This window comes from Lineus longissimus, chromosome 10 (assembly GCF_910592395.1).
Source record: "Lineus longissimus chromosome 10, tnLinLong1.2, whole genome shotgun sequence".
In the NCBI taxonomy this organism is placed as follows: Eukaryota; Metazoa; Nemertea; class Pilidiophora; order Heteronemertea; family Lineidae; genus Lineus; species Lineus longissimus.
The window spans coordinates 17,852,035-17,868,875 of NC_088317.1; the positions used below are offsets into that span (position 1 = coordinate 17,852,035).

The 16,841-nt window shown below is 43.8% G+C and overlaps 3 protein-coding genes across 5 annotated transcripts; 1 reads left to right on the forward strand and 2 right to left on the reverse strand.

Moving 5' to 3' along the window:
- Positions 1-906: 906 nt before the first annotated feature.
- Positions 907-4,883, reverse strand: LOC135494931 (ankyrin-1-like). The gene is made up of 3 exons (XM_064783275.1): positions 4,788-4,883; positions 2,191-4,397; positions 907-1,848 (listed from the first exon to the last, which is right to left on the reverse strand). The coding sequence occupies exons 2-3, from the start codon at positions 4,363-4,365 to the stop codon at positions 1,345-1,347; spliced, it is 2,679 nt and encodes an 892-aa protein (XP_064639345.1). The 5' UTR covers positions 4,366-4,397; positions 4,788-4,883; the 3' UTR covers positions 907-1,344.
- A 407-nt stretch (positions 4,884-5,290) lies between these two features.
- Positions 5,291-8,611, reverse strand: LOC135494932 (uncharacterized). Of its 3 annotated transcripts, none has more exons than XM_064783277.1 (5): positions 8,525-8,611; positions 7,012-7,455; positions 6,604-6,816; positions 6,112-6,264; positions 5,291-5,753 (listed from the first exon to the last, which is right to left on the reverse strand). In XM_064783277.1, exons 2-5 carry the CDS (start codon positions 7,195-7,197, stop codon positions 5,457-5,459), a joined length of 849 nt encoding a protein of 282 aa, XP_064639347.1. In that variant the 5' UTR covers positions 7,198-7,455; positions 8,525-8,611; the 3' UTR covers positions 5,291-5,456. The 3 variants fall into 3 exon arrangements, with proteins under 3 accessions (XP_064639347.1, XP_064639346.1, XP_064639349.1); XM_064783276.1 differs by lacking the exon at positions 8,525-8,611 and adding an exon at positions 7,763-7,974; XM_064783279.1 differs by lacking the exon at positions 8,525-8,611 and adding an exon at positions 7,607-7,624.
- Positions 8,612-9,797: 1,186 nt separating this feature from the next.
- On the forward strand, positions 9,798-16,043 carry LOC135494797 (uncharacterized). The gene is made up of 4 exons (XM_064783081.1): positions 9,798-11,918; positions 13,039-13,404; positions 13,633-13,737; positions 13,873-16,043. The coding sequence occupies exons 1-4, from the start codon at positions 11,793-11,795 to the stop codon at positions 15,025-15,027; spliced, it is 1,752 nt and encodes a 583-aa protein (XP_064639151.1). The 5' UTR covers positions 9,798-11,792; the 3' UTR covers positions 15,028-16,043.
- The last annotated feature ends 798 nt before the right edge of the window (positions 16,044-16,841 follow it).

The window sequence follows — 16,841 nt, forward strand, 5'->3', positions numbered from 1 at the left end:
CCTGATCGTCCATGGTTTTCTAACAAACGTACGGAGAGTTATCGTTAGTGACATGCTAATAAACAAACAAGCCAATTAAAAGTTGCTTTGAACTTTCGGCTCGGGCATACACCTTTACCTAATAGGCCTGCTCAAATACTGCCTTGCAACCGGTATCGGCTTTAATAACTATGTAATTGTGAGGTCCGCTTTAATCAAAAATTTTAGTTTAACACTTTGACACGAGATGTCGCGACGATCAGTATAACAGGCGGTCGGATTAATAAGTGCCTGAAAGCGGTTTTGTATCCTAAGCATTGTGTACATACAGCTCTGAAGCAAATTGTATTCATACTAAAATCTAAAGGTTTAATAATTCATCGATTAACCGGAAAAGAGAGACTCAACACGCTTCGAAAATGCTTTCAAACGCCGGAGTAATTACTTCGTTTTTCAGAAATTCATACCGCCTGTGAATACGTGACGTCACATGACAAATTATCATAATCTATTCATTGACTTCAAATAGCCTGTCTGACCGCATTTCTCTCGCTGGGAGTTGTGGCGTGCTCCTGTAATCCAGTTACTTGGAGGCTTAGGGAGGTGAACGGCTTGAGGCCGGGAGCCCTGCTTGTCGTCGCTCTATGTTGATCGGGTGTCCGCACTAAGCTTGGCATCAATATGGTGATCTTGGGGGATCCCGAGACGACCAGGTTGTCTAAGGAGGAACGTACCGGCCCAGGGTGGAAACACAGCAGGCAAAAGTTCCCGTGTTGAGCAGTAGTGGGATAGCACTCGTGAATAGGCAGCGGCAAGTAGCCTGACCAATAGAGTTGGACTCTTCCTTTTAATTTTTTTTCAATTCCTTTCAACTTTATTTTCAATTTCATCATTTTATCGGATGTCTTGTTCATTTTTCTTGTTCATTCTACCGCATATGTACCAATGTATTTTGAGTTCAATGCACTGTCACGCCATTATACAGCCGGTTGAGAGGTCGCGGCCCTGTGTACAAAAGGCTGTACATTGTTCCATACAGCAACGTACGTACATGTCACGAAGTATGAAAAAGATGAGACGTTCAGATAAGAATTTATATAGTTTTTTTGGGGTTTCGAGCTCTATAAAATCACATGTTGTGCTAATACAGGTTTCATTGTGTTTCATTTTGGTGCCGTTCGATACATTTTACACCAGTAGCGACTGACGATTGTTTTGCCTGCCAGGTCAAGGGGACGCATGCGGTGCCACTGATATTTCTTTTTCAGTCTGCTATTTCAAGTGTTTTATTTGCATTGTCAAACGAGGGAGTAAATTTGCGAACAGCCTGAAGTCTCTTTGTCCACGAGTGTTTTCATTATGATCTCAATCAACTAAATGTCCAAACGGCGTATAGGGGAACTTAACCTCGTCTGGAGCAACGAAGATATAATTGGACGCTTTCGTGCTGAACAACAACACATTCTTCAACACTTGAGGGATGTGGAAAGTTTGGACTGCAGTTGATAAACACCCCTTGTTCAGTTTCCGAACATGACCCCGAACCGCTGCTCGGCAGAGCAACTTCAACGTCGGAACCTCTCGGAAAATGTCCAAGAATTCGTTGAGTGTATCCACCGGTAGGGGCACTTCAGTCAGCGTGGCTTGAATGACGTCATCAGTCAGGCGATAACAACATCGGTGAAGCAGACGAAAAGAATCGAAGTCCTTCTGGATGAATATTCTTGTCAGTAGGGTGTCACTGATAATGGTCTCTGACCCACAGCCTGCTATGATCAAAAACGCCAAGGTTTTCTTGATCAGAAGTTCAATGTTCCCCAAGGTCAGCCATAGTGTGCTTTCAAGATCGCCTTGGGCGTAGCAGGCGTCCTGTAACGAAAAGTTAAAAGAAAAATACTAATTCTATGTAGGTAAATTGAGAATTATCCGCGCCAGACCCGTTGTCAGCCTCCGGTAAGGGGAGGGGGAAAGGCAAATCACTTGACTTTTATGGGACCCCAGTACACTGGCTAGTTACGACCATGGAGTGAAACGTGGAACAGGGCCATCGAGAGATCCCCTCGTTTCTAAATACAATACAAAACTAGTAGGGGGTCTGCATGGTCTTCAAAAGGGGCCAGTTGTTGATAGGGTATTCGCCACTTGTGAACATTTTTCAAGGTTCATCTTGGCCCCGAATAAGACGGGAGAGTGACTGGAGAAAGTAGTTACCTGTAACAAATGGAAGATTGATGTGGAGAGGTCGTCATCGAACAGGTACTGGAAATCCCTTGCTCCGGTGGCTGGGTTGGTACCAAGACGCTTCCGCACCAAAGATATGAACGGAGTTTCCTGGTTGATGTCTTTAATTCTTCCATCACACCCCGTTAGGAGGAGCAACTCCATGATCTCTATACCAGAAGTTGACCGTTTGTTCATTAGAGTTTCAACTCGAGCCCGAACAAATCGTCTCATTCCAGACATCTCGAAGATATTTGCGCACGCAGCGGCAAACGGGGTGCGGGATTTTGAATCAGTTGCGTTAACGTGTGCTTCACGTGACAGAAGGTCAAGGACACAGAAGAGGTGCCCTCTTTCGGCTGCTCTGTGAAGTGCAGTTTCTCCCTCTTTGCTTTTGGCATTGATGTCTATTTCCGGCACTTGTTTCAGAAGCTCTCTGATGATTTTAAGGTTGCCCCTCTCGCTGGCGTAATGGAGGGCCTGTTGACCACGGTTGTCCTTTTTCAAGGCATCTGCCTTGTTTTCTAAGAATAGTTTGACAATTGCCTGGTGTCCATGGAGACAGGCCGTCATCAGGGGCGTGATCCCATTCACGTCAGCCAAGTCCACTGTGGCGCCTAACTGTATTAGGACGGACGCAGCGTGCGTAATACCGTGGACCGCGCAAAAGTGGAGTGCACTGTCGCCCCCTGAGCCGCAGCAGTCAACATCAACCCCGAAATCGACTATTCTCTGAAAGTGGTACAGATCTGCACGCCAGCAGACCTGGTGGAGGCCGCGCTGAGAAAAGAAGTGCTTTACGTCTGCTGTGATCAGATACTTCTCCATGAGAACATCTACAAGTTCCAGATAACCATCCTCGACGGCACTGAGTAAGAACTGTCGACCCTCCTCTGGGTCTAACTGGGCGCCATTTTGGATTAGCAGTTCCATGCATGACACGTGACCACCACGTGCTGCCATGCGTAATGCAGATTTCAAATCGAAAGTTCCGGCTGGGGATTCTGTGGCATTCAAATACTTCTTAAGCAAATCAATGTCACCGTTTGATGCGGCGATGTGAAGAGGGGTGAACCCTTCGAAGTTCTTCCAGTTAGATTTCGCGTTGTACTGAAGAAGCAAATCAACGAGTGCGGCATTGCGCTGCCTTGTCGCCAAATGTAGTGCCGTGTTCCTCTCTTGGTCCATAAAGTTCACGTCAATGCCATTTTGAAGACACAAATCCGCTACACCGAGATGGTTTTTTCGCACCGCGATATGAAGCGCGGTGTTGCCACGGCCGTCCTTGGCATGCTTAGGGATGTCCTCCCTGGCTAGGAGCTTGTCAACTTCTTCCAGGTCGCCAAGGAGACAAGCGATATGAAGATATGTCATTCGCTCAGGCGGGACTTCCGCGCCAAACTCTCGAAGCAACTTCATAAGTGGTACATTCTGTTCGTTATACGCAACGCAAATAGGTGGTAGCTCTGTCGCAGAGTATACATTTACTTCACATCCTCTCTGAAGGAGCATGCGTATGATGTTTACATTTCCATTCAAGCAGGCTAATGCAAATGGCGTCTTTCCCTTCCCAAGATGATGAATATCTGCTCTTCTTTTTATCAGAATCTCGACCACTTGAGCGTTACCACGGTTACAAGCCTCATGAAGGGACGTCAAGTTATGTTTATTCAAAGCATCCACGTCTGCTCCAGCGTCCAACAGAACAGTGCATATGTCAACAGCCCCTCGTCTGCTTGCAATGTGGAGGGGAGTGTCAACACTGTCAAAACTCATGACGTCAGCACCCAACTCAAGGATCTTCCTCACGGTAGTGACGTCAGAACTCCGGCAAGCAAGATGGAGGGGCCTCTCCAAGTATTTGTTTTGAACATTGATATTTGCACCTCTGTCCAAAAGTTTCTTCATGACTCTAGCCTCGCCGCGTCTTGCAGCAAGGATTAGGGGCGAAGAACCATCAAGAGCAGACGATTCCAAATCGGCGCCATTTTCGATGAGAAAATTCAAGATGTCTTTGTGACCATATTCGATGGCTACGTGAAGTGGCCGCCTGATGTATTTGGCAGCACTGCAGTTCACGTCAGTCGTGTGAGACTTCACCTCGTTGACGAGGTCTTCGGAAAGTTGACCAGTTTCACACGCATTCAGCAGTCGGACGATGTCCATTTTTGGGATCGGACGATACACTGGAAGTTTTGCTGAAAATGGAAGGCAGTTGCCATCAGTGTGGTAAAATTGTTTGCCTTCAAGACGACGACGTCCACAAGTACAGAGAAAGGGTCCAGTTCCAGTCTGGTTACTCTAAGGTTCTCGCACTTGTCATTGACTTGTCATCAATGGCAAATGGTACCGTGCGTAGCCAAAAGCTGCACAGTGAGGACAGAGGTACTGTGACAGCACGGACCGGACATACCGAATGACCTTTGTCGTTCACGATCAGAGGATACTGCATGACGGGATTGCATGCATACTCTACAATGCAATATAGAGTCAAATACAGTGCTCCAGAACGACGTAGCATAGTGGTGAAGACCTTGAATGTAGCAAGTCAACAAGGCCTATTGCCAACATGCCGCACAATTTCCTACCTTTCTTCCTTTGCTCGCGGGTGCTGCCTGACGAATGTAGACTTGAAGCCGTAGATCATGCATAGGCAACTAAATGTACTAAATGCACTTCTTGTGGTATGTATATGTACATGTGGCTCCTCATGGGAACACTGACTACAGATCGATGGGCACCTTTCCGTAGACAGTTAGATGAATGCGTGCATAATTCTCAGTTGGCCTCATTGACAAGAGATGGCGATGGTATTGAACTGGCCTGTAGGTGAGAAGAATTAGCATGACTTTATGACGACAGACCTTCATTGTTTACAGGGATTGCTAAACCTGCCTAAACCTGTCCCATCTGATAGGCGCAGATGCCGATGCGAGGAGGTTCGCTGTCGGAGCATCTTCAGAAATTTCACAGCTTGTATCTGAGGTATTAAATGTGTTTTACCATGTGTTCAATGATTCGATATGGAAACTGGAATGGCGACATGCGCACGTCATTGAGCAAATGGGTTGGGCTGGGAAGAGAGAAGAGAAACACAGACGTACATGTATATATTTTGATTTATTGAAATCATATCACAGTCTGATAACCTCGAGTGGGCGGGAAGCGAAACCCAACGCCAACGTCTTGCTCCTACGGTCCCGCTATTCAGGTATAATTTCAGTTTTTGGCCTATCATTGTTTTTTCCGCTAATGTCCTACAGATTTTTGAAGAAATGCGCCAACCGGAAATTCTTCGCCGTGACGTATTCCATTTCCCGATTCATAACATTTACGACGTCATACTTTTTTCGGGCCTGTTCTTGTTTTAAAGCATTGATGTTCAGCAGCCATTTTAACCCTTTCTCCTCACTGCGGAGCGATCGAACTTTTTTCTGGTAGTGTTTTTTCTCGGTGTCGTAATGGACCATGAGGTTCTCCAATTGATGTGAAGCAGCGATTTGGAGATCTCTTCGTTTCGTCAGGTGTGGACGAGGTTCCACAGTTTTGATTTTCTGAAAGAGTTAAAGGGAGCCAATAGAGAACATAAACTCATTATTTGGACAAAGTGGTCGGTGATTACAGTAACTATCATTAGTTCAGTAGTCAGCTCATTGAGTTCTTTGTTTACCTAACTGACTCTCGTCGGGTCTCAATGAAGCTCACGTACCATAAAGAGATAACACCGATACTATAATGCAGTAAAAACGATTCGCATGAGCATGACTAAATTCCCCACCTTGCCACTAGATGGCTCTTATCCCCATGAGATATGCATGTACTCTATTTCATGTGTGCATATGTATGATTATTGCAATTGGAGCTTAAGACAAAATGGTTAAGCTTGGTGAGATACCAACAAGACATACTCACCTTATAAGCCAAGTATCTGTTATCTGTCCCTTTTTCGAAGGTCATACCAAGGTCACCAGAGTTGGGATTGTCGCTAACGTAGTCGATGTCTTTAGAACTCCTCACACTGTATTCCGTGTCATTCCTGTTCGCGTAGGGAACTGCTCGGTTTGACTTGGAAAGAAAAAGAACATCGAGTTTAGACAGCCAAGAACTACTGGTATTTTAAAGTTGGAATTTGAATGGGTAACATTCGGTTTTTGATTCTGACTTCTCTCATTTCTGGAAAATGTTTAAGATGCCCATGGACAATAACTAAAATCGACTGTTAGCCAGCGCCCCCTGTAGGCTACACAAGTGGGATGGAAGAGGATGCAAAGCTGATCAGAGGGATCGTTACGCTCCCAATAGCGATGGTGTTGGTCAACGCATCCATGTCTAATCGCAAGCCATCGTTTTGTAAAACACTGCATCGTGAGTGCAACCGACCGTCTGCAGCAGTCTCCTACTCACCCGACCATCTCCCATCAGAGACGACTCCCTTTCGTCCTCATCTTCCGAGGGCCCTCCACCAATAGCATGCCTTGTCTCTTGTTCCAATTCTTCTGCCAGCCAACCATGTCCCGACTTGCGGAGCACCAAAAGGAATATGTTGAATGTGCGGACGCCTTCGTATTTCAGCAGGTCTAGGAGGCGGCCAACTCTTCTGACGTTGTTACGTTCGGCCTGGAGGAAGAAAGAAAATGTCTTACCATCTCACATTCAATACCTTTTACCATAAAACTGGTCTGAAGCGATGCAAAATGCATGTATGTTTTGAGCTTGGGTGTTTCGTTGGGCGAAAATATGCAATCCTTAAATGTTTTCAGGGATATGGCCTAATGGCACTTCATCTACTAGGACTTGACGTATAATACTTACTCTAATCAAGTGTAACGACTCAGAAGAGAAGAGTTGCTCATTTCGCATCACCTCGAAGACGGATGGCGAAAAGATGAAATGCCGCGTCAGCTTCGTACGGAATCTCTCCAGTAAATAACGCACAGTATAGCTCTCTCTCAGGGCAATGTTCGTGCTGAATTTCTTTGTATCCTTTCCGCCTGCCATAAAGGTCACGTGCTTTTTCGGCCGCAAGGGGTAGTAGGTTGGGGCGATGTCGCACTTGTAGCTGTAGTAATCCAGGGTGAGGTCACGTGTATTACCAAGGTCAAGAGGTCAAGGTTATGACCTTGAACATCAATTGTTTATGTATTTCTCGCTGTTCTTTAATTGTTTTTTTACTTCATTGTAACTGCCAAAGACGACTAATCAGAAATGATCCATTTGTCGAATTTGTTGAAGATGGTGATGTGATGCTTTCTAACCCTAGAAAGAGAAAGAACAAAATTAGACTAAAATTATAAATGTAAGGTTCCTGAAGTAAAGATAGCAACATAATAAGACATTGTGGTACCCCTATATTAGCGTGATGTTAAAAATAAAAAGATCGTTTAAAATCTTGAATAGAACCCTATACCTGACATCAGCCCCTTTTTAGTGCCAGCTCGCTTGTCATTGATGCATTCTGTATGGACATCTTAGCTCGGAATGTTTGCTATCCTGTTTACCAGGACAGAGCAATAAGTCACATCTTGATAAAATCATCAAAGTGATGGTCAAAACACATACATACCATGGTGGCGTTCCTTACTTGCCAATTTTTCTTCAAGGAAATGGAGTTTTTGGTAAGTAAAAAGTCCTAAACGCTTATTGGAACTCCTGTTAGTGTCTCTAATGTTATTCCGATATGTCATCGGTGTTTGACCAGTGGGGCATAGTGACAGTCACAATTAAAGACGATATCACTGAATAGATATGACTGACTGAATAAGCTCCGATGGCGTTTGATAGACATATCAATGCTAGAATATTCAAAAGTGCGTTGAACTTGTGAAAATGCCTTGAAACGCATTATTTATAGGTATTGATAAAGGTTATCTTTAGATCTCTATGTTTATATTAATATAATTGCCGATGTGCCACCTTTATTCCAACAAATCAGTTATTTGCCGTATTGAGACCAGATCATATCGTATAACCGTAATGGGCTAGTTACCAGTCAAGCAAATCGGGCAGAGGAACCATTTGGGGACATTATGGCGTTTTATTGTCAATATAAATATTACTTAGCGGGCGAAAAGGACACTACTGTCACTTTTTCAACCTGAGGCTGCGACCAGAATATTGCTTTGATCAAATGCGTTGCCGCTTCCTGAAGGAGTATTTCACCATTACCCTTTACCCCTCTCCCGCATCAAAAGTACATGTGGCACCAAAAGAAGAAAAATGTATCAAAAGGTTGCAACTGAATTACATGATATTAAGAAAACCTCCTGAAATAAGGGATCACTCCTTGATTGAAATATACGTTACCCCGATGTAATCATATACTTACTACATTTCAATTGAAAAGCAAGGTGTTCACCGAAATGTATCACTGTTTACTATCCGAAAGTTACATTGCCCATTTAGTAGTGGTTCCGATGCACACGCTTTACTAATACAAAATAGTACAGACCATGTGCAAGTTCTCCATGTGTTATACTTACACTGCATATTTCTGCCATGTTTACAAATGCATCAACATACGCCAATGCCGTTGACAAATATGCTAGGCCTAGGATTACCGTTTGCTTGGACTGTGAATATACATTACTGAAGGGCATTAGATTAATGCACAAACTAAGCTATATTGATTTAGATTGATAGTTCTGTGATATGATTACGTGGGGCCATTTACGAAAAGTATTATCACATATCAATGCCGTTTGTGAACTGTCACTGAATCATTTTACGTTTTCTTAAATTTGTTTTTGGTGACGAGTCTGGTGTCTCATTCGGACTCGTGCAACTAAGATTTATTTACCCTTTCGGTTCTTCTCTCAATGCTCATCCTGAACTTCAGGCCAAGACTTGGCATCAACGACCTCGCTTTGTAACGTCTGCGAGTGGAGGAGCAGCTGAGACCATACTACTGACTCTGGTTTTATGCTTAATGCTATACAATACAAAATTCACTCGATACGCCAACAGAACAAGGCATTCGTGGACATACTGTGATGAAGTGCTGCTATGGCGCCATTCAATAGAATTCAAATGAACAAAGTAAACAGCCACGTGTTCAATTGCTCCAGGTGTTGGAGAGGCGACTACGCATGGCACGCAAGCTGGCGACCACTGGATGATGACTGCCGGGAAATTCCGGTGTGCTAAAGTTATTGTTCCTAGGACTCTGTTGGGGAACACTGAAATGATCCAAACCTCCCGCTATTGGTTTGTTTACTGTACTAGTATGTTCCCATGAACAGCAATATCATAAGTGGTCATCACTGTAGTATAAAACAGGTGCATCTGTCTTCGGTCATCAAGGTGCAACCATATCACAAGCGGGTGTATTTCGAGCAGAATTGTTCTTGTGCCTCATGAGTTAATAGTCGATATTAGAATGGAAGTTTCAACGGGAAGATCCTAAATACATTTACACAAGGGTGAAATCAATGCGGATATTGACACAGCTAGGCCTATATTCGTGTGTACCCTCTGTACATTTCCACATTAGGCTCATGCATCTATATTGACGAAGTGCAAGTGTATAACCTGGGGGCATCCGATAATTGATCTTGTACGTATTGTGATGCATTCTATTCATACGAAATATGTACAGGTGCGACACGTGTGTAATATGTTATGTGGGAATGTGTTTTGAATGAAAATTGAATTGAATTTAAATATCATTGGATGTTACACTGTGTTGCTCTACTAAAGCTGCATTCAGAGGCGCAGGAGGACGAGCAGTAACTTATGCTTGCGCCTATGATAATTTCATCGCCTTGGTCCCTGTGATGAAACTGGACTGAATTCCTTCTTTCGGATTACCCCGGTTTAAATATTCAAACTTGGCTGAAAGAGACTTTTGCAGCTTCTAGGAAGCATGAACTGTATCTACCAAAAAGTGTCATCAATCCTTTGACGATTATGTTTCGGGTATAATGAAAGTGAATTTGTTGGGAAACGGCAGAAGCTGTTTGGATTCGAGCAAATGAGTTGCCAATTCGCGGCGGTCATAAGGAAAAGGCTAAAGAAGGAGATCCAGGGCGTATTGTATTCGGTAATTTCCGTATCCTTTCCAAACACTTCCGAAGTTGGACTTCGCGATTTGAGTAGAGATCTACGTGTGCATTAGTTCGCCTGGCCTCTTTGAGCGATAAAGCAGGCCCATATACAGGGATACCAAACAAGGAGAGAACTGATGCTGTGATTCTATCACAAGATGCTTACATCTGCTAAAAAATGACCGCAGACCGTCTTAGGTGACAATTTGGCGTACTTCACCGGCCCCTATGGCCAATTCAAGGTTACCTCACAGAATTGACCGTCTCCTAAAAGAAGCGACGACTCTGCTTCTGTTTTTAGAAAGGTGGCTGGTGTCGGAGATTGAAATCAACAGTCTGCGGTTGAAATCGACGGATCTGTGTCCGAAAAGGACAATGAATGTTGGGGTTGATACAGTTGGTGCGGTGAATACGATCAGGATTTGAGAGCTGCTATAACAGAGGTATTGGTCATCATTGCAGAGGCTTTTGATGACAGTGGATCCGTGGTAAACAGTGTTCTTGCCGACAACTTGACTCGTTTTGATTTCTACTTCATGCAACTGGCAGTCGATGCGTTGACACGTTGGTTCATTTGGCCTCATGATACGGCAAGGGTGTCTTTTAAGACCAGTGGCCAGAATGAGTAATATGCTGTCATTTTCAGCTGCTTTTGATTCAATGATTACAGAGTATGGCTCAACATTGAGGTCTGCATACAGTTAACGGTGATTGCCTTAACTGTGCCTATGGATATGTGCTGAGTGGATAATCGCAAACACACCAGATGTGAATACTAACGTCATTAAGCAGAGCAGACTATAGACCGTTAGACCAGCTGTGGTTTCACCGGCAGGACAGATGATACACGCGCCTAACGACACATAGATGATCTTAAACCGGAACAACATTGAAAGCGACCCCACGCGGACGAAAGTGGAATTGCAGTCCTTTCAGATACAATGCAACGTGTGCTTGGACTTTCCAATAGGATCTTTTGTGTGATATATTAGATGGTAAGAGATTATTATTGACAGTTGCAACATCTTGTCGAACTCGTGTGATTCTGACGCGCAATTCATTATTGGAATTTATGGAAAACTCATGGAGAGTGCCTAGTCTTTCGGAGTGTGCTACACTGAAATATCGAATTTGTGACTGAAGAGACTGGGTAGAAATTTGGGATATAACTAAGGATAAACCATCAACAAGACAGTTATCAATTAGCTTCAATTTACATGTGTCTTAAGGGCTGTAAGGGTCCGCTGGAGTCCTAAAAGTAGAGTACAGTTCCTACGTTTCAATACAGCTTCCACGACGACCTATGGAGTGATTATTCACTTACTATTGATACAACCTTCCAACTTAAGAAGGACGCTCGCTGAAGAATCGTTCCAAAAGGCATAATAAGCGCATGTAATTGATATTAAACAAAAAAAATCGCAGTTAAATGTTTCAAAAGGGACTGACTTCGGCTGAGGAGTAACATGAAGTGAGGAATCACTACAAGGGATCAATAAAGGACCGAAATCTTCACTTTTTATCATTTCGTTAAGGACTCATTTCCAGGAGATGTTCACAATGGATCCCTATCCAAACTTTAGATGCAGGTTTATATTGAAATATGTGACATTGATTGCCTTCGTAATCACAGTGTTTGGCACGTTGTACATGATGAGCAAGGATGACATAACACGGGTAGGTGAACGAGCTTACACACACTCTAATATATCGATAAAAGCATTCATCCAACGATGTCACAGCTTGAAATACCTGCGCCCATATACACCATACGATGATGAGAATATTATGTGTTAATTAATTTTCAGCAGGCCCACCGTTGTCACAGCCACTGCGTGTCTGTGGATTATTGCTTAAACTCTCAGTGAGACATCTGTTACATCCAGGTGTCCTGCTCATATATTGCTCTGTGATCAATTCACTGATAAAACACTCCTGTTACTGCTGAATCCACACAGTTATTTAATTGAGGGAGACGTAGGGCATGTTTGGCAGTGCAGAAATGGCTTCCACCAGGGCCGCGACTTTTCCATACACTCACGATTACTGAAAACTCGCCGTAGACAGACTTGAAATGAGCAAGCTATGGCCAAAACTGCCTTGCAACACTAAAAAACAAACACATCATAAGAGATCAACATGCTTTGTTGTGTTGCAATCTCCGAGCCTTGCTATTCGTAACTGTCGCTTAGTGAGAACTAGCCAAGTGTTTGGACTCTTCCGGTTTCAGTGGAGATTGGAGCTTGTTCTCTCATAGGTGTTCAGCTGGGAGGGCTAGTATCTGTTATGAAACAAATTTGACAACCACTGCACAGAACTGTGCTATCATTTCGGGGAAGTTTTTGAAAAGTTCTTCAATTGTACCATTTTTAAGTCCAGTCAGCAGTATTGATAAACAACATACACATCACAAAGGTTTAGTTGTAATTGGCATCCATAGCAACACATTACTTAAATATCAAATCAATATTATGGTTATGACACTGTATCTATAGTCCAATTTATTAATCAGCATCCGGCGCTGGAAATTCAGCAAGAGACTTTTAATAGTTTGCTTCACGACTTATGCCAAACCAGATGTTTAAGAACTAAAACATTATATCTGACAACTGTATGAAAATATAAATGAAATGAAATATTTTTAAAGTTTCTTTTTCGTTTGATGTTCTATTTAGCATCTACTTGGCCATGTTGGCAAATAACTTGATTTTAGGCAAAATATTTTTCCTAAAATCTCATTTAAGTAGAAGTTTGTGATCTGCATTTTGGTGATGTAACTTGTGTGATTTTCTTCCAGGAATCAAGAAGTGAGTACAAACATCCATCCGTACACATTTGGCATCCAAAAGCCGGAAGTAAACTCTCCAAGCTACTACGCCTGCGCGAACAGATGGGTGCTTCCGCTTACCGTCCCGTGATGCCAGGTGTTGCTTCCGGCATGAAGTTCTATTTCGAGAACGACAGCCCCATGGTGAGATTTGTATTGAAGAGGTACCCGCACTACGTGACGCTGGCCAACGCCCCAAAGCCCACCATGGTTCTGCCATTGTCCAATAGGAGATACGAAGAGGGACTTGACACGATAGAATCGGCGCAACGCCATCTGCCGAGGGACAAAATAATGGTGTATAATCTTGGATTGACTTCGAAGCAAAAGTCAACAGTAAGTGCTGATAGATTTATCTAACATCGACCTTTTGAATACTTTACAGCACAAACACTTAACAACAGGTTCATTACGGCCAATTGACCGACCTGTAAGCTCTTTGTGGGGGTCGATGTTATCCAGATTTCCCTGATAACCATTTGATAAGACTGAAAAACAAGAGAAATTTAGGCCGAAGTGCGAGCGGGCTTTGTTATTGTAAATGACCTTTACTTATTCTTACAGCTGGTCAGACTGTGCAATGTGAGGTTAATCGAGTTCCCGTTCCGCAAGTTCCCGCCATATGTTCGTCTGCTGATGAAGTTCCATTGGAAACCGATTTTGCTACAAGTATGTATTCAATCAAGTATTTTTAAATGCAAGTCACACCCACTGGTCACCTGGTCCTGGAGGCCTCTAGATAATCTCTACCCCTTACCCTCCTACGTATATCATGCGTTGATTTCTTCTCTCCTTTCTTTACAGCTTGCCTTGAACGAGTATGGGTCAGTTCTTTGGTTGGAGTCCTCCACCCGGCTTACGACTGGTGACCTAAGTCAGGCCATCAAGGAGGCGAAAGAAACTGGCATCAAGATCTTTGGAATCAAACACGCCTACTCCACGTACAGCGTGACCCACCCTGGGATGCTGAAGTACCTTCCAACAAACATGCGGAGGTTGAAAGTCAGCGGGCAGACGCAGACGGCACCGATGATAATTTACCACACGAAAGATATCGAGCGGAAGTTCACGAAATGGTTGGTGCTGTGTGGGTTGGAGAGGTTTTGTTTGGCGCCGCTGCTGTCTAAGCGGCGCTGCAATGGACTGAAGACCAATAAAGCTTCCAAGCATGCGCGTTATTTAAACTGTCATAGATTTGACCAATCGGCCATAAACATTCTTTTGAAGAATATGTTTGATTATGATACATCTAAGTTTATTTCGAAACATAGCTTCTCGGTTCTGAAAAGGGGTCCAGCAAAACACTCGAAGAATCTAAAGTACTGCATCGGTCCGGCAAAAAGTGATCCTCATCAGCAAAACAAGATTTTGGCTGTTGAAGCTCATCTTGCAGCTGGGAGGAAGCGTATTAAGAAACCAAAGGTCAAGGATATTCCAGTACATAAGGTTCAAGGTCAAATCAGAGGTCAAGGTCAAGGCCAAGCTGCAGCTAAAGTGCGGAAGGCACAAAAGAAGAGGGAACCCGCTAAAGATCCGTCAGTGAAGGGTTTCCTGAAAAATAAGGCGCGGAAGGCCGTGAAAAAGCCCAGTGTAGAAAGCCCTGGCTCGAAGAGAAATCGGCGGGAGGCAGTACAGGGAAACGACAGCCATAAAGATGGCAGTGGTATTAAAAAGGCGCCATTACCTGGTTTAAAGAGGCCAAAATCACAAGTTCTGGGCTTCCACGACAAAGTGCAGGCTCGACTCAGATATATCCGAAGAATGAGAAGGAAACGGGCGTATCAGGCTTACATAAACCAGAAAAGAGAACAGCAATTGAAGGTAATTCACCCACCACCGCCACAACAACAACAACAGCAACAGCAACAGCAACATCAACAGCAACAGCAGCAACAAGAACAGTTTCAGCAACCAGAACAGCAGCAACAACAAGAACAGCTTCAGCCACCAGATGAATAATGGGGGAGGTTGATCCTTGATTCATCATGGCCATATGTTGTGGGTATGATATGCTGTTCGCAGTTCTCATGACGAGTTAAGAAGTTGCATGCCGTTGGGAGACAACGAGGGGTTTGTAAGTTGTCGATTTACAAGATACGGCAGGAATTTCCCCCCGAATCATCCTCTCTTGAAACTTTATCATAGATTGAACCGTCATGGAGTCGAAGAGTTGAGCCGACTTGGGCGGTCTCTCATCCTTGGCGTCAACTGCATAATGACAGTCGAGCCGCGGAATGAATTTCGCACCCAGTCGCCATCATTGAAACAGTGCGACCGAAATTAAAGTCCTTCTGGAATGCAAGTCTAAAACACTTATTTTTTATCAGGATTGTTATGATCATCTGGTTGACGTTAACCTGGACGACAGAAGTCTGTCCTATTGTTTTGGAGATATATACCGAGAGGACTATGTTTCTCTCACATCGCATGTATAGATGGTGACACACGGCAATTTCGGATCGAGCTCCAGAAGTTCTTCTTGAGCTATGAATGCAATCAGCATTTGAACAGTTTAATGTTTTCTGTTTCTGCTTTTATTTCGGTGCAGCAGGCTATGGGACAATTTTATACTTTTTTCTTTCCATCCTCATAAACATTCCTGATCCCACATTTTATAAGGCCCAAAACTTTTTTTTTTCTTTGTAATGAAAGGGAAGCGCTCGAAGGTTTTTAAAACAAGTTTTGTCCAATGTGGGTGTGTGTACTTGGGTGTGAGCCAAATCACTGAGCCTTGAGATGAGATGGAATATTTCTGACGAGTTTCGGAACGCACCAAAACGCACCGCAACGACAAAACGCGCCACGATGAGCCAACACGCGCGTTATATGAATTGCGCCATTTTTGGTGCTACAAGAGGTGTTAGATGCAAGCAGAATTGTGTGCTTATTTCATTTGTTCGTGGTGTATCTGGATTTTACAAACTAAGGTACTCTCAAAGTTGGAAATAAAATTACTTAGAATAATTTATCATATACGTATTAGTAGTCTTCATTTTTCATCTGTATCTCATGAAGGAACCATCCGAGAGAATGATACCAGGGCCCCGTTGTTCAAAGCCTGGTTAGTTTAGCAAGCACTAAGTTTTAGTGAACCATCCGAGAGAATGATACCAGGGCCCCGTTGTTCAAAGCCTGGTTAGTTTAGCAAGCACTAAGTTTTAGTGAACCATCCGAGAGAATGATACCAGGGCCCCGTTGTTCAAAGCCTGGTTAGTTTAGCAAGCACTAAGTTTTAGTGATCGCTACTTAACTTTGCAGCACCCCATGACCAAACCCTTGAGGTACCGCTAACTTGGCAGTGGCATAGCGGCCGCTAAGCCTAACGGAGCGAACTTTGCGGCCTGCTAAGATATATAACGGTGGTTTAGCGGCCGCCAAACCAGATAGCGGAGCCCTGATGATACTAAGAACAATATAATGGCCCTACACCACACGTGCCATCGTTTGTTTTGTGAGAATGTGGCCTACCCAGGAGGAGAGGGTAGACTCAGTGATGACATTTTTGGGCGTTCCGCCCTCTTCCCCCAAGTGAATGCGACATCACCAGCGCCTCATCTAGTCGCTCGAGGCGGGAGAATCCTGCTGCGCATGCGGCCCAATACGAACTTCGTCAATCAGGGCAGTTGCTCTTTAGCTCAAGTTCACCCCTGAGGTATTTCCTTTTGCTAGGTTCTCTCCTTGATAGCAATAATCGAGAAGCGGGGACAATGCCAAAGAAAAACACAAAACATTGTAAGGGCTCTTAAGTAGGTTAGTTCCACCTTAAGGAGAGA

What these genes read in the sequence shown, in the direction of transcription:
- LOC135494931 (XM_064783275.1), bottom strand. Translation starts at nt 4,365, where the DNA reads ATGGACATCGTCCGACTGCTGAATGCGTGTGAAACTGGTCAACTTTCC. An exon ending in CAATCTTCCATTTGTTACAG is followed by an intron (nt 1,849 to 2,190) that starts GTAACTACTTTC and finishes TTTTCGTTACAG; the next exon opens with GACGCCTGCTACGCCCAAGG.
- LOC135494932 (XM_064783277.1), bottom strand. Translation starts at nt 7,197, where the DNA reads ATGGCAGGCGGAAAGGATACAAAGAAATTCAGCACGAACATTGCCCTG. An exon ending in AGTCGTTACACTTGATTAGA is followed by an intron (nt 6,817 to 7,011) that starts GTAAGTATTATA and finishes TTCTTCCTCCAG; the next exon opens with GCCGAACGTAACAACGTCAG. An exon ending in ACAGATACTTGGCTTATAAG is followed by an intron (nt 5,754 to 6,111) that starts GTGAGTATGTCT and finishes TAACTCTTTCAG; the next exon opens with AAAATCAAAACTGTGGAACC.
- LOC135494797 (XM_064783081.1), top strand. Translation starts at nt 11,793, where the DNA reads ATGTTCACAATGGATCCCTATCCAAACTTTAGATGCAGGTTTATATTG. An exon ending in GCAAGGATGACATAACACGG is followed by an intron (nt 11,919 to 13,038) that starts GTAGGTGAACGA and finishes ATTTTCTTCCAG; the next exon opens with GAATCAAGAAGTGAGTACAA. An exon ending in CTTCGAAGCAAAAGTCAACA is followed by an intron (nt 13,405 to 13,632) that starts GTAAGTGCTGAT and finishes TTATTCTTACAG; the next exon opens with CTGGTCAGACTGTGCAATGT.